At 37.5% G+C, this 18,197-nt stretch overlaps 1 protein-coding gene across 1 annotated transcript; it reads right to left on the reverse strand.

Moving 5' to 3' along the window:
• Positions 1–11,889: 11,889 nt before the first annotated feature.
• On the reverse strand, positions 11,890–17,370 carry LOC311125818 (gamma-glutamylaminecyclotransferase-like). Its single transcript, XM_084199849.1, has 2 exons — positions 17,256–17,370; positions 11,890–14,399 (listed from the first exon to the last, which is right to left on the reverse strand). Exons 1-2 carry the CDS (start codon positions 17,295–17,297, stop codon positions 13,902–13,904), a joined length of 540 nt encoding a protein of 179 aa, XP_084055975.1. The 5' UTR covers positions 17,298–17,370; the 3' UTR covers positions 11,890–13,901.
• Positions 17,371–18,197: the final 827 nt, after the last annotated feature.

Below are 18,197 nucleotides of genomic sequence, written 5' to 3' on the forward strand. Positions count from 1 at the left end.
TGTAGGGATTCATGTAGAACTATTAGTGGAGGGATTCATATAGAACTATTAGTGTAGGGATTCATATAGAACTATTAGTGTAGGGATTCATATATAACTATTAGTGTAGGGATTCATATATAACTATTGATGTAGGGATTCATATAGAACTATTAGTGTAGGGATTCATATAGAACTATTGATGTAGGGATTCATATAGAACTATTAGTGTAGGGATTCATATAGAACTATTAGTGTAGGGATTCATATAGAACTATTAGTGTAGGGATTCATATAGAACTATTGATGCAGGGATTCATATAGAACTATTAGTGTAGGGATTCATATAGAACTATTAGTGTAGGGATTCATATAGAACTATTAGTGTAGGGATTCATATAGAACTATTAGTGTAGGGATTCATATAGAACTATTGATGTAGGGATTCATATAGAACTATTAGTGTAGGGATTCATATAGAACTATTAGTGTAGGGATTCATATAGAACTATTGATGCAGGGATTCATATAGAACTATTAGTGTAGGGATTCATATAGAACTATTAGTGTATGGATTCATATAGAACTATTAGTGTAGGGATTCATATAGAACTATTAGTGTAGGGATTCATATAGAACTATTGATGTAGGGATTCATATAGAACTATTAGTGTAGGGATTCATGTAGAACTATTAGTGAAGGGATTCATATAGAACTATTAGTGTAGGGATTCATATAGAACTATTAGTGTAGGGATTCATATAGAACTATTAGTGTAGGGATTCATATAGAACTATTGATGTAGGGATTCATATAGAACTATTAGTGTAGGGATTCATATAGAACTATTAGTGTAGGGATTTATATACAACTATTGATGCAGGGATTCATATAGAACTATTGATGTAGGGATTCATATATAACTATTAGTGTAGGGATTCATATAGAACTATTAGTGTAGGGATTCATATAGAACTATTGATGTAGGGATTCATATAGAACTATTGATGCAGGGATTCATATAGAACTATTAGTGTAGGGATTCATATAGAACTATTAGTGTAGGGATTCATATAGAACTATTAGTGTAGGGATTCATATAGAACTATTAGTGTAGGGATTCATATAGAACTATTAGTGTAGGGATTCATATAGAACTATTAGTGTAGGGATTCATATAGAACTATTGATGTAGGGATTCATTTAGAACTATTAGTGTAGGGATTCATATAGAACTATTAGTGTAGGGATTCATATAGAACTATTGATGTAGGGATTCATATAGAACTATTAGTGTAGGGATTCATATAGAACTATTAGTGTAGGGATTCATATAGAACTATTAGTGTAGGGATTCATATAGAACTATTGATGTAGGGATTCATATATAACTATTTATGTAGGGATTCATATATAACTATTAGTGTAGGGATTCATATATAACTATTGGTGTAGGGATTCATATAGAATTATTAGTGTAGGGATTCATATAGAACTATTAGTATAGGGATCTATATAGAACTATTAGTGTAGGGATTCATATAGAACTATTAGTGTAGGGATTCATATAGAACTATTAGTGTAGGGATTCATATAGAACTATTAGTATAGGGATCTATATAGAACTATTAGTGTAGGGATTCATATAGAACTATTAATGTAGGGATTCATATAGAACTATTAGTGTAGGGATTCATATAGAACTATTAGTGTAGGGATTCATATAGAACTATTAGTATAGGGATCTATATAGAACTATTAGTGTAGGGATTCATATAGAACTATTAGTGTAGGGATTCATATAGAACTATTAGTGTAGGGATTCATATAGAACTATTAGTGTAGGGATTCATATAGAACTATTAGTATAGGGATCTATATAGAACTATTAGTGTAGGGATTCATATAGAACTATTAGTGTAGGGATTCATATAGAACTATTAGTGTAGGGATTCATATAGAACTATTAGTGTAGGGATTCATATAGAACTATTAGTGTAGGGATTCATATAGAACTATTAGTGTAGGGATTCATATAGAACTATTAGTGTAGGGATTCATATAGAACTATTAGTGTAGGGATTCATATAGAACTATTAGTGTAGGGATTCATATAGAACTATTAGTGGAGGGATTCATATAGAACTATTGATGTAGGGATTCATATAGAACTATTAGTGTAGGGATTCATATAGAACTATTAGTGTAGGGATTCATATAGAACTATTAGTGTAGGGATTCATATAGAACTATTAGTGTAGGGATTCATATAGAACTATTAGTGTAGGGATTCATATAGAACTATTAGTGTAGGGATTCATATAGAACTATTAGTGTAGGGATTCATATAGAACTATTGATGCAGGGATTCATATAGAACTATTAGTGTAGGGATTCATATAGAACTATTGATGTAGGGATTCATATAGAACTATTAGTGTAGGGATTCATATAGAACTATTAGTGTAGGGATTCATATAGAACTATTAGTGTAGGGATTCATATAGAACTATTGATGTAGGGATTCATATAGAACTATTAGTGTAGGGATTCATGTAGAACTACTAGTGAAGGGATTCATATAGAACTATTAGTGTAGGGATTCATATAGAACTATTAGTGTAGGGATTCATATAGAACTATTAGTGTAGGGATTCATATAGAACTATTGATGTAGGGATTCATATAGAACTATTAGTGTAGGGATTCATATAGAACTATTGATGTAGGGATTCATATAGAACTATTTATGTAGGGATTCATATATAACTATTAGTGTAGGGATTCATATATAACTATTGGTGTAGGGATTCATATAGAACTATTAGTGTAGGGATTCATATAGAACTATTAGTATAGGGATCTATATAGAACTATTAGTGTAGGGATTCATATAGAACTATTAGTGTAGGGATTCATATATAACTATTAGTGTAGGGATTCATATAGAACTATTAGTATAGGGATCTATATAGAACTATTAGTGTAGGGATTCATATAGAACTATTAGTGTAGGGATTCATATAGAACTATTAGTGTAGGGATTCATATAGAACTATTAGTGTAGGGATTCATATAGAACTATTAGTATAGGGATCTATATAGAACTATTAGTGTAGGGATTCATATAGAACTATTAGTGTAGGGATTCATATAGAACTATTAGTGTAGGGATTCATATAGAACTATTAGTGTAGGGATTCATATAGAACTATTAGTATAGGGATCTATATAGAACTATTAGTGTAGGGATTCATATATAACTATTAGTGTAGGGATTCATATAGAACTATTAGTGTAGGGATTCATATAGAACTATTAGTGTAGGGATTCATATAGAACTATTAGTGTAGGGATTCATATAGAACTATTAGTGTAGGGATTCATATAGAACTATTAGTGTAGGGATTCATATAGAACTATTAGTGTAGGGATTCATATAGAACTATTAGTGTAGGGATTCATATAGAACTATTAGTGTAGGGATTCATATAGAACTATTGATGTAGGGATTCATATAGAACTATTAGTGTAGGGATTCATATAGAACTATTAGTGTAGGGATTCATATAGAACTATTAGTGTAGGGATTCATATAGAACTATTAGTGTAGGGATTCATATAGAACTATTAGTGTAGGGATTCATATAGAACTATTAGTGTAGGGATTCATATAGAACTATTAGTGTAGGGATTCATATAGAACTATTGATGCAGGGATTCATATAGAACTATTAGTGTAGGGATTCATATAGAACTATTGATGTAGGGATTCATATAGAACTATTAGTGTAGGGATTCATATAGAACTATTAGTGTAGGGATTCATATAGAACTATTAGTGTAGGGATTCATATAGAACTATTGATGTAGGGATTCATATAGAACTATTAGTGTAGGGATTCATGTAGAACTATTAGTGAAGGGATTCATATAGAACTATTAGTGTAGGGATTCATATAGAACTATTAGTGTAGGGATTCATATAGAACTATTAGTGTAGGGATTCATATAGAACTATTGATGTAGGGATTCATATATAACTATTAGTGTAGGGATTCATATAGAACTATTAGTGTAGGGATTTATATATAACTATTGATGCAGGGATTCATATAGAACTATTGATGCAGGGATTCATATAGAACTATTAGTGTAGGGATTCATATAGAACTATTGATGTAGGGATTCATATAGAACTATTGATGCAGGGATTCATATAGAACTATTAGTGTAGGGATTCATATAGAACTATTAGTGAAGGGATTCATATAGAACTATTAGTGTAGGGATTCATATAGAACTATTAGTGTAGGGATTCATATAGAACTATTGATGCAGGGATTCATATAGAACTATTAGTGTAGGGATTCATATAGAACTATTGATGTAGGGATTCATATAGAACTATTGATGTAGGGATTCATATAGAACTATTAGTGTAGGGATTCATATAGAACTATTAGTGTAGGGATTCATATAGAACTATTGATGTAGGGATTCATATAGAACTATTGATGTAGGGATTCATATAGAACTATTAGTGTAGGGATTCATATAGAACTATTAGTGTAGGGATTCATATAGAACTATTGATGCAGGGATTCATATAGAACTATTAGTGTAGGGATTCATATAGAACTATTGATGTAGGGATTCCTATAGAACTATTAGTGTAGGGATTCATATAGAACTATTAGTGTAGGGATTCATATAGAACTATTAGTGTAGGGATTCATATAGAACTATTAGTGTAGGGATTCATATAGAACTATTAGTGTAGGGATTCATATAGAACTATTAGTGTAGGGATTCATATAGAACTATTAGTGTAGGGATTCATATAGAACTATTGATGTAGGGATTCATATAGAACTATTAGTGAAGGGATTCATATAGAACTATTAGTGTAGGGATTCATATAGAACTATTAGTGTAGGGATTCATATAGAACTATTAGTGTAGGGATTCATATAGAACTATTAGTGTAGGGATTCATATAGAACTATTAGTGTAGGGATTCATATAGAACTATTAGTGTAGGGATTCATATAGAACTATTAGTGTAGGGATTCATATAGAACTATTCGTGTAGGGATTCATATAGAACTATTAGTGTAGGGATTCATATAGAACTATTAGTGTAGGGATTCATATAGAACTATTAGTGTAGGGATTCATATAGAACTATTGATGTAGGGATTCATATAGAACTATTAGTGTAGGGATTCATGTAGAACTATTAGTGAAGGGATTCATATAGAACTATTAGTGTAGGGATTCATATAGAACTATTAGTGTAGGGATTCATATAGAACTATTAGTGTAGGGATTCATATAGAAATATTAGTGTAGGGATTCATATAGAACTATTAGTGTAGGGATTTATATATAACTATTGATGCAGGGATTTATATATAACTATTGATGCAGGGATTCATATAGAACTATTGATGCAGGGATTCATATAGAACCATTGATGTAGGGATTCATATAGAACTATTAGTGGAGGGATTCATATAGAACTATTAGTGCAGGGATTCATATAGAACTATTAGTGTAGGGATTCATATAGAACTATTAGTGTAGGGATTCATATAGAACTATTAGTGTAGGGATTCATATAGAACTATTAGTGTAGGGATTCATATAGAACTATTGATGTAGGGATTCATATAGAACTGTTAGTGTAGGGATTCATATAGAACTATTGATGTAGGGATTCATATAGAACTATTGATGTAGGGATTCATATAGAACTATTAGTGGAGGGATTCATATAGAACTATTAGTGTAGGGATTCATATAGAACTATTAGTGAAGGGATTCATATAGAACTATTAGTGTATGGATTCATATAGAACTATTAGTGTAGGGATTTATATATAACTATTGATGCAGGGATTCATATAGAACTATTAGTGTAGGGATTCATATAGAACTATTAGTGTAGGGATTTATATATAACTATTGATGCAGGGATTCATATAGAACTATTAGTGTAGGGATTCATATAGAACTATTAGTGTAGGGATTCATATAGAACTATTAGTGTAGGGATTCATATAGAACTATTAGTGTAGGGATTTATATATAACTATTGATGCAGGGATTCATATAGAACTATTAGTGTAGGGATTCATATAGAACTATTAGTGTAGGGATTCATATAGAACTATTGATGCAGGGATTCATATAGAACTATTAGTGTAGGGATTCATATATAACTATTAGTGTAGGTATTCATATAGAACTATTAGTGTAGGGATTCATATAGAACTATTGATGCAGGGATTCATATAGAACTATTAGTGAAGGGATTCATATAGAACTATTGATGTAGGGATTCATATAGAACTATTAGTGGAGGGATTCATATAGAACTATTGATGTAGGGATTCATATAGAACTATTAGTGTAGGGATTCATATACAACTATTGATGTAGGGATTCATATAGAACTGTTAGTGTAGGGATTCATATAGAACTATTGATGTAGGGATTCATATAGAACTATTGATGTAGGGATTCATATAGAACTATTGATGTAGGGATTCATATAGAACTATTGATGTAGGGATTCATATAGAACTATTAGTGGAGGGATTCATATAGAACTATTAGTGTAGGGATTTATATATAACTATTAGTGTAGGGATTTATATATAACTATTGATGCAGGGATTCATATAGAACTATTAGTGTAGGGATTCATATAGAACTATTAGTGTAGGGATTTATATATAACTATTGATGCAGGGATTCATATAGAACTATTAGTGTAGGGATTCATATAGAACTATTAGTGTAGGGATTCATATAGAACTATTAGTGTAGGGATTCATATAGAACTATTAGTGTAGGGATTTATATATAACTATTGATACAGGGATTCATATAGAACTATTAGTGTAGGGATTCATATAGAACTATTAGTGTAGGGATTCATATAGAACTATTGATGCAGGGATTCATATAGAACTATTAGTGTAGGGATTCATATAGAACTATTAGTGTAGGGATTCATATAGAACTATTGATGCAGGGATTCATATAGAACTATTAGTGAAGGGATTCATATAGAACTATTGATGTAGGGATTCATATAGAACTATTAGTGGAGGGATTCATATAGAACTATTGATGTAGGGATTCATATATAACTATTAGTGTAGGGATTCATATAGAACTATTGATGTAGGGATTCATATAGAACTGTTAGTGTAGGGATTCATATAGAACTATTGATGTAGGGATTCATATAGAACTATTGATGTAGGGATTCATATAGAACTATTGATGTAGGGATTAATATAGAACTATTGATGTAGGGATTCATATAGAACTATTAGTGGAGGGATTCATATAGAACTATTAGTGTAGGGATTCATATAGAACTATTAGTGAAGGGATTCATATAGAACTATTAGTGTAGGGATTCATATAGAACTATTAGTGTAGGGATTTATATATAACTATTAGTGTAGGGATTTATATAGAACTATTGATGCAGGGATTCATATAGAACTATTAGTGTAGGGATTCATATAGAACTATTAGTGTAGGGATTCATATAGAACTATTAGTGTAGGGATTCATATAGAACTATTAGTGTAGGGATTCATATAGAACTATTAGTGTAGGGATTCATATAGAACTATTAGTGTAGGGATTCATATAGAACTATTTGTGTAGGGATTCATATAGAACTATTAGTGGAGGGATTCATATAGAACTATTGATGTAGGGATTCATATAGAACTATTAGTGTAGGGATTCATATAGAACTATTGATGTAGGGATTCATATAGAACTGTTAGTGTAGGGATTCATATAGAACTATTGATGTAGGGATTCTTATAGAACTATTGATGTAGGGATTCATATAGAACTATTGATGTAGGGATTCATATAGAACTATTAGTGGAGGGATTCATATAGAACTATTAGTGTAGGGATTCATATAGAACTATTAGTGAAGGGATTCATATAGAACTATTAGTGTAGGGATTCATATAGAACTATTAGTGTAGGGATTTATATATAACTATTAGTGTAGGGATTTATATATAACTATTGATGCAGGGATTCATATAGAACTATTAGTGTAGGGATTCATATAGAACTATTAGTGTAGGGATTCATATAGAACTATTAGTGTAGGGATTCATATAGAACTATTAGTGTAGGGATTTATATATAACTATTGATGCAGGGATTCATATAGAACTATTAGTGTAGGGATTCATATAGAACTATTTGTGTAGGGATTCATATAGAACTATTAGTGGAGGGATTCATATATAACTATTGATGTAGGGATTCATATAGAACTATTAGTGTAGGGATTCATATAGAACTATTGATGTAGGGATTCATATAGAACTGTTAGTGTAGGGATTCATATAGAACTATTGATGTAGGGATTCATATAGAACTATTGATGTAGGGATTCATATAGAACTATTGATGTAGGGATTCATATAGAACTATTAGTGGAGGGATTCATATAGAACTATTAGTGTAGGGATTCATATAGAACTATTAGTGAAGGGATTCATATAGAACTATTAGTGTAGGGATTCATATAGAACTATTAGTGTAGGGATTTATATATAACTATTAGTGTAGGGATTTATATATAACTATTGATGCAGGGATTCATATAGAACTATTAGTGTAGGGATTCATATAGAACTATTAGTGTAGGGATTCATATAGAACTATTAGTGTAGGGATTCATATAGAACTATTAGTGTAGGGATTTATATATAACTATTGATGCAGGGATTCATATAGAACTATTAGTGTAGGGATTCATATAGAACTATTAGTGTAGGGATTTATATATAACTATTGATGCAGGGATTCATATAGAACTATTAGTGTAGGGATTCATATAGAACTATTAGTGTAGGGATTCATATAGAACTATTAGTGTAGGGATTCATATATAACTATTAGTGTAGGGATTTATATATAACTATTGATGCAGGGATTCATATAGAACTATTAGTGTAGGGATTCATATAGAACTATTAGTGTAGGGATTCATATAGAACTATTAGTGTAGGGATTCATATAGAACTATTGATGCAGGGATTCATATAGAACTATTAGTGAAGGGATTCATATAGAACTATTGATGTAGGGATTCATATAGAACTATTAGTGGAGGGATTCATATAGAACTATTGATGTAGGGATTCATATAGAACTATTAGTGTAGGGATTCATATATAACTATTAGTGTAGGGATTCATATAGAACTATTGATGCAGGGATTCATATAGAACTATTAGTGTAGGGATTCATATATAACTATTAGTGTAGGGATTCATATATAACTATTAGTGTAGGGATTCATATAGAACTATTGATGCAGGGATTCATATAGAACTATTAGTGAAGGGATTCATATAGAACTATTAGTGTAGGGATTCATATAGAACTATTGATGTAGGGATTCATATAGAACTATTAGTGTAGGGATTCATATAGAACTATTAGTGTAGGGATTCATATATAACTATTGATGCAGGGATTCATATAGAACTATTAGTGTAGGGATTCATATAGAACTATTAGTGTAGGGATTCATATAGAACTATTAGTGTAGGGATTCATATAGAACTATTAGTGGAGGGATTCATATAGAACTATTAGTGTAGGGATTCATATAGAACTATTAGTGTAGGGATTCATATAGAACTATTAGTGTAGGGATTCATGTAGAACTATTAGTGTAGGGATTCATATAGAACTATTAGTGTAGGGATTCATATAGAACTATTAGTGTAGGGATTCATATAGAACTATTGATGTAGGGATTCATATAGAACTATTAGTGTAGGGATTCATATAGAACTATTAGTGTAGGGATTCATATAGAACTATTAGTGTAGGGATTCATATATAACTATTAGTGTAGGGATTCATATATAACTATTAGTGGAGGGATTCATATAGAACTATTAGTGGAGGGATTCATATAGAACTATTAGTGTAGGGATTCATATAGAACTATTAGTGTAGGGATTCATATAGAACTATTGATGTAGGGATTCATATAGAACTATTAGTGTAGGGATTCATATAGAACTATTAGTGCAGGGATTCATATAGAACTATTAGTGTAGGGATTCATATAGAACTATTGATGTAGGGATTCATATAGAACTATTAGTGTAGGGATTCATATAGAACTATTGGTGTAGGGATTCATATAGAACTATTAGTGGAGGGATTCATATAGAACTATTAGTGTAGGGATTCATATAGAACTATTAGTGGAGGGATTCATATAGAACTATTAGTGTAGGGATTCATATAGAACTATTAGTGTAGGGATTCATATAGAACTATTAGTGTAGGGATTAATATAGAACTATTAGTGTAGGGATTCATATACACTGAGTGTACCAAAAACTTGAAACAACTTCCTAATATTGAGTTGCACCCCCTTTTGCCCTCAGAACAGCCTCAATTCGTCGGGGCATGGACTCTACAAGGTGTCGAAAGCGTTCCACAGGGATGCTGGCCCATGTTGACTCCAATGATAATTTTTTTTTATTTTTTTGTCATTTAGCAGACGCTCTTATCCAGAGCGACTTACAGTTAGTGAGTGCATACATTTTTCATACTGGCCCCCCGTGGGAATCGAACCCACAACCCTGGCGTTGCAAGCGCCATGCTCTACCAACTGAGCTACAGGAGGCCTACAATGCTTCCCACAATTGTTTCAAGTTGGCTGAATGTCCTTTGGGTGGTGGACCATTCTTGTTACACACGGGAAACTGTTGAGTGTGAAAAACCCACCCGCGGTGCAGTTCTTGACACACTCAAACCGGTGCGTCTGGCACCTACTACCATACCCCGTTCAAAGGTACTTTAATATTTTCTTGCCCATTCACCCTCTGAACGGCACACATACACAATCCATGTCTCAAGGCTTAAAAGTCCTTCTTTAACCTGTCTCCTCCCCTTAGTCTCCTCCCCTTCATCTACACTGATTTGAAGTGGATTTAACAGGTGACATCAATAAGGGATCTGTCACGGATTCCGCCGAGGCTGCTCCTCCTCCTTGCTCGAGCAGACTTCGGCGTTCGTCGTCCCCGGAGTACTAGCTACTGCCGATCGATGTTTCGGTGTTTGTCTTGTGTTGTCTAGTTTGTACACCTGTTGCTTATTTTGTGTTGATTGTGTAACATATAAGTTTCCTTGTTTTACGTTTGGCCTTTGTGTGTTATTGTCATTTTGTCCTGTTTGATGTTCGGCATATCTAGTTCGCCTTTTACGCACTGAGCGTGTTACTCCTCCAGTCTTGTGGAGACTTTTGTTTTGTGCGTGTTAACTTGAAGTAAAGTAGTCATCTTGATCCTCTGTGTCCTGCCGCGTACACATCACCCCTTCTGACAGGATCATAGCTTTCACCTGGGTTCACCTGGTCCGTCTGTGTCATGGGAAGAGCAGTGTATAACCAATGGTATAAGAATTCATGTGGAACTAATGAGTATGATATCAGTCTATAATGAATGAGTAACAATGGAGGACATTGTCTATGTCTTGTCCCACTAATGGACTCTCAACAACATTGTCTATGTCTTGTCCCACTAATGGACTCTCAACAACATTGTCTATGTCTTGTCCCACTAATGGACTCTCAACAACATTGTCTATGTCTTGTCCCACTAATGGACTCTCAACAACATTGTCTATGTCTTGTCCCACTAATGGACTCTCAACAACATTGTCTATGTCTTGTCCCACTAATGGACTCTTAACAACATTGTCTATGTCTTGTCCCACTAATGGACTCTCAACAACATTGTCTATGTCTTGTCCCACTAATGGACTCAACAACATTGTCTATGTCTTGTCCCACTAATGGACAGTGATAAGACAGTTTTGCTTTCATAGAGGATTTTATTATTACGTGTCCCAACACGTTCAGTCTAAAGTGCTTTCTAGCTAATGTTCTGTTAGCATAACAGTTTCTGATACTGAGTAGCCAAACAACATTATCTGACCCTAGCTAGGTCACATTACATGGTCAGGTAAGAGGAAGGGATGTATGCAGTTGAAGTCGGAAGTTTACATACACTTAGGTTGGAGTCATTAAAACTCGTTTTTCAACCACTACACAAATGTATTGTTAACAAACTATAGTTTTGGAAAGTCGGTTAGGACATCTACTTTGTGCATGACGCAAGTAATTTTTCCAACAATTGTTTACAGACAGATTATTTCACTTATAATTCACTGTATCACAATTCCAGTGGGTCAAAAGTTTACATACACTAAGTTGACTGTGCCTTTAAACAGCTTGGAAAAATCCAGAAAATGATGTCATGGCTTTAGAAGCTTCTGGTAGGCCAATTGACATCATTTGCTGGAGGAAACAGGTACAAAAGTATCTATATCCACAATAAAACGAGTCCTATATCGACATAACCTGAAAGGCCGCTCAGCAAGGAAGAAGCCACTGCTCCAAAACCGCCATTAAAAAGCCAGACTACGGTTTGCAACTGCACATTGGGACAAAGATCGTACTTTTGGGAGAAATGTCCTCTGGTCTGATGAAACAAAAATAGAACTGTTTGGCCATAATGACCATCATTATGTTTGGAGGAAAAAGGGGGATGCTTGCAAGCCGAAGAACACCATCCCAACCGTGAAGCACGGGGGTGGCAGCATCATGCTGTGGGGGTGCTTTGCTGAAGGAGAGACTGGTGCACTTCACAAAATAGATGCCATCATGAGGAAGGAAAATTATGTGGATATATTGAAGCAACATCTCAAGACATCAGTCAGGAAGTTAAAGCTTGGTCGCAAATGGGTCTTCCAAATGGACAATGACCCCAAGCAAACTTCCAAAGTTGTGGCAAAATGTCTTAAGGACAACAAAGTCAAGGTATTGGATTGGCCATCACAAAGCCCTGACCTCAATCCTATAGAACATTTGTGGGCAGAACTGAAAAAGTGTGTGCGAGCAAGGAGGCCTACAAACCTGACTCAGTTACACCAGCTCTGTCAGGAGGAATGGGCCAAAATTCACCCAATTAATTTTGGGAAGCTTGTGGAAGGCTACCCAAAACGTTTGACCCAAGTTAAAGAATTTAAAGGCAATGCTACCAAATACTAATTGAGTGTATGTAAACTTCTGACCCACTGGGAATGTGATGAAAGAAATAAAAGCTGAAATAAATCATTCTCTCTACTATTATTCTGACATTTTACATTCTTAAAATAAAGTGGTGATCCTAACTGACCTAAGACAGGGAATTTTTACTAGGATTAAATGTCAGGAATTGAGTATAAATGTATTTGGCTAAGGTGTATGTGAACTTCTGACTTCAACTGTATGTAGAAGTACAGTAGAGTTAGGTATTACTGAACCAATGAAATACAGAACAACTACAGCACCAATGATACAGTAAGTCAAAGCAGAGGCATTTCCAACCTTCAGAAAACATCTATAAGAGCTGAAGAACATGACTAGACCCTGTATGGAAGATACTTTAAAACTCTGGACTGCATTCTAAAACTCTGGACTGCATTCTAAAACTCTGGACTGTATTCTAAAACTCTGGACTGCACTCTTATGAGTCGTCCATCTACTGTAGGAAAACAGCTGTAGAATTCAGGTCTCTTCAGAAGAAGACAGTAAAAAGTAGGTCATTGTAAAAACACCAGTACCAAGTCATCACATCTAAAACCCTATCCTCTAGCCAGGTCCCAGACCTGCTGGTGCGATCATGTCGACATGGTGCTTTACGTGGGACGATGGTCCCCCCAGGCTATACATCCTTTAGTGGAACTCTATCCTGTCTTTCCTCTAGCCAGGTCTCAGACCTGCTGGTGCGATCATGTCGACATGGTGCTTTACGTGGGACGATGGTCCCCCCAGGCTATACATCCTTTAGTGGAACTCTCGGTCCTCCCTGTGGACGTACACCAACCCGTGGTCTCCGTAGGCGTCGTAGCTCTCATAGAAGGTCTGTTGGAGCCAGGCAGGCTGGTAGGAGGTGGTGCTGTAGAGGAAGGCCTCCATTATGCTGCCAGACGCTGGGCTCCCCTCTCTCCCATCTACCTTCCAGTCCTCCAGCTCCAGCTGAACGGAGGTGCGTTGGTACATGGTCGGGCAGCCCTCGAAGGTGTCCAGGAAGCTCAGCATGGTGTCATCCACCCTGTACACCTCCCCCTGGACCCTGTGGCCCTCCCCGGGACGGTTCAGCAGGGCGGGGATGTTGTACTTCCCGGCGATCACCAGCGGGTAGCCGTCTACGGTGCGGGCGTGACCACAGAACTCCGCCTTCCCGTTCCCCTGGTCCGGCAGCATCCTGAAGTAGTTGGGCTGACCCTTCTTCAGAGTCCCATAGACAAAGATATAAGTCATCTGGACCGGCGGGAGGTAGATCTGGAAACGGGACAAAATATGGAACACTTAGTTGTCTCACGGTTAAAAATGGGCAACCTGCAGTTGCTGCATCCATTTTTTGACTTCTAAATGAATGATGTGTACCACAGGAGGCTGCTGATGGGAGGACAGCTCGTAATAATGGCTGGAATGGAAACCATGTGTTCCATGTGTTCGTCTCGATGTGTTCGGAAACCATGTGTTCGATGTGTTCGTCTCGTAATAATGGCTGGAATGGAAACCATGTGTTCGATGTGTTCGTCTCGTAATAATGGCTGGAATGGAAACCATGTGTTCGATGTGTTCGTCTCGTAATAATGGCTGGAATGGAAACCATGTGTTCGATGTGTTCGTCTCGTAATAATGGCTGGAATGGAAACCATGTGTTCGATGTGTTCGTCTCGAAATAATGGCTGGAATGGAAACCATGTGTTCGATGTGTTCGTCTCGTAATAATGGCTGGAATGGAAACCATGTGTTCGATGTGTTCGTCTCGTAATAATGGCTGGAATGGAAATCATGTGTTCGATGTGTTCGTCTCGTAATAATGGCTGGAATGGAAACCATGTGTTCGATGTGTTCGTCTCGTAATAATGGCTGGAATGGAAACCATGTGTTCGATGTGTTCGTCTCGTAATAATGGCTGGAATGGAAACCATGTGTTCGATGTGTTCGTCTCGTAATAATGGCTGGAATGGAAACCATGTGTTCGATGTGTTCGTCTCGTAATAATGGCTGGAATGGAAACCATGTGTTCGATGTGTTCGATGCCTTTCCATTTATTCCATTGCAGCCATTACTATGAGCCCGTCCTCCCCAATTAAGGTCCCACCAACCTCCTGTGATGTGCTCCTATTGATTCTTGAAGAATATACTGTAACTTATGAACGCCTCATGATGATAGTTCAACTGTCGTACCCCATCAGAACCCACAATATAAGCTTGTTTTTACTCTGTTGGATTCTAGCTTGAAATATACTTATTTATGTTACCGTACTAGAAGTTATTGATTACTTTACGTGTATAAAGAATGTATATGTTGGGGTCAATGAAGGGTGGATAGAACTAGGGGTATGGAAAGTTACCGAGTTAGACAAGGGGAAGTGCAGACAGTTCATATTCTGTTCCTAAGGAGGGAGGCAAAAGGGGAACGGTCTTAGTTTCCGTTCCTGATAAGGCAGGCCAGTTGCGGAACTAGGGAGGAGCAAGGGGGGGGGGCAGGCAGAGGGGCCGTTCCTGATAAGGCAGGCCAGTTGCGGAACTAGGGAGGAGCAAGGGGGGGGGGCAGGCAGAGGGGCCGTTCCTGATAAGGCAGGCCAGTTGCGGAACTAGGGAGGAGCAAGGGGGGGGGCAGGCAGAGGGGCCGTTCCTGATAAGGCAGGCCAGTTGCGGAACTAGGGAGGAGCAAGGGGGGGGGCAGGCAGAGGGACCGTTCCTGATAAGGCAGGCCAGTTGCGGAACTAGGGAGGAGCAAGGAATTCGGCTCGAGGTCCACAGATGAAGTGAGAAGAAAGCTCTGGGAGGGGAGGGGAGGGGAGGGGAGGGGAGGGGGAGGGGGAGGGGAGGGGAGGGGGGCGGCCCACCACAACGACCCTCCTACTGCAGTCCTGGGAGGACAGAGGGGCCCACCACAACGACCCTCCTACTACAGTCCTGGGAGGGGGGGGGCAGAGGGGCCCACCACAACGACCCTCCTACTACAGTCCTGGGAGGGGGGGGGGGGGCAGAGGGGCCCACCACAACGACCCTCCTACTACAGTCCTGGGAGGGGGGGGGGGGGGGGCAGAGGGGCCCATTACAACGACCCTCCTACTACAGTCCTGGGAGGGGGGGGGGGGCAGAGGGGCCCATTACAACGACCCTCCTACTACAGTCCTGGGAGGGGGTGGGGGGTGGGGGGGGGGGGGCCAGAGGGTCCCACCACAACGACCCTCCTACTGCCGTCCTGGGAGGGGAGGGTCCCACCACAACGACCCTCCTACTGCCGTCCTGGGAGGGGAGGGTCCCACCACAACGACCCTCCTACTGCCGTCCTGGGAGGGGAGGGTCCCACCACAACGACCCTCCTACTGCCGTCCTGGGAGGGGAGGGTCCCACCACAACGACCCTCCTACTGCCGTCCTGGGAGGGGAGGGTCCCACCACAACGACCCTCCTACTGCCGTCCTATCTCACACACATACACTTCCACGCCCACCAAGGCTCTAGCATCAGGCAGGGCCATAATGATAATAATAATAATAATAATATGCCATTTAGCAGACGCTTTTATCCACAGCGACTTACTTTCAGTTGCTGATAACTAACTTTGCTTTACAATAACAATAGCTGATAACTAACTGATAACTAACTGCTTTCAGTTGCTGATAACTAACTTTGCTTTACAACAACAATAGCTGATAACTAACTGCTTTCAGTTGCTGATAACTAACTGAACTAATTTTGCTTTACAACAACAGCAACAATAGATGGGACTAAACCAAAGTAGTAGACTAGTTCCGGCTTCTGCAGATTCTCCAAATCCGCTCCTCTGGAGAACAACTGTGTGCAGGTTTTTATTCCACCCCAACACTACACGTGAATCAAATTTATATAAAAAGAATGAAGGTGCAGAAACCATAGATAGTTGATGATTAATCATGCTTGTTAATGCTTGGGTGGAACGAAAGCATGCACGCCCAGTAGGTCTCCAAAACTGAGGTTTCGTTTTGAAAATGCATCAAAGAAAGAGTGATTTATCCGCCAGAAACGTCGCTTGATACAGTATCTACACAAGTCATAACCGAACCTGTATATCCGCAACGTTGGATGATTATAGAATTAGAGACATTGAAACACAATGAGTTATTCTGCTTACCGACAGCAAAGTAAGTAAAGCCGCTCCTCGAACGCCTCTCATTAGTGTCTTGACCAAAAGTGAATAATGAACAGCTGTCTAAGATTGTTTTTCAGCTACTGTAATGTTCAAGCGGTGAACGAGGAAGCGGTTTCACCAACTCAACTCTCGCGAGATTTGTGAACACTGTTCATGCAGAGGGCTCCCTCTGTCGGCCGCAGCTAATATTGTGTCGTTGTGTTCTATGTTTGAACTGCTTTTGAAAGCTAAAGTCGAACAGTATATTGCAAACCGGATTTCATTGTTTCAATGAGAGCACAACGGTAAATGCCGTTAACCCATAAGAGTGGGGGGAGGGGGGAATTGTTTTAAGAAGGTCATACCAAGGATACGTTTGCTATTTCATTTTGAATTTTAAAACCCCTTGAAGTATCCAAAATATATAATGCACGGTATATTTGCAAGGTAGAATTCAATGGCTATAGTTAATTTTTACATTTTAGTTTGAGCTGCTTTTGAGAGCAGATGTCGAACTGAAAACAGTATTTTTGAATTCGATTTTCATATTATTCTGAACTAAAATATAAATGCAACATGCAACAATTTCAAAGATTTTACTGAGTTACAGTTGATATAAGGAAATCAGTCAATTGAAATAAATTCATTAGGGCCTAATCTATGGATTCCATATCACTGGGCAGGGGCACAGCCATGGGTGGGCCTTGGAGGGCATAGGCCCACCCACTGAGGAGCCAGGCCCACCCACTGCGGAGCCAGGCCCAGCCAATCAGAATGAGTTATTATTTCCCCACAAAAGGGCTTTATTACAGACAGAAATACTCAAACACCACATCCACCTATGTAACACTTCCGCATATGTGGTGAAAGGTGAAAGGTGAAAGGTCGTCTGTAGTAGCGGGGCGGCAGGTAGCTTAGTGGTTAAGAGCGTAGTGCCAGTAACCG

This window comes from Coregonus lavaretus (genome assembly GCF_964263955.1).
Source record: "Coregonus lavaretus genome assembly, contig: HAP1_SCAFFOLD_1022, whole genome shotgun sequence".
NCBI classification, from domain to species: Eukaryota; Metazoa; Chordata; class Actinopteri; order Salmoniformes; family Salmonidae; genus Coregonus; species Coregonus lavaretus.

Excerpts from the sequence above, each read along its gene's own strand:
- LOC311125818 (XM_084199849.1), bottom strand. The coding sequence starts at position 17,297 with ATGAGAGGCGTTCGAGGAGCGGCTTTACTTACTTTGCTGTCG. Across the intron at positions 14,400-17,255 it reads CTTTACTTACTTTGCTGTCG|ATCTACCTCCCGCCGGTCCA; the intron begins GTAAGCAGAATA and ends TCCCGTTTCCAG.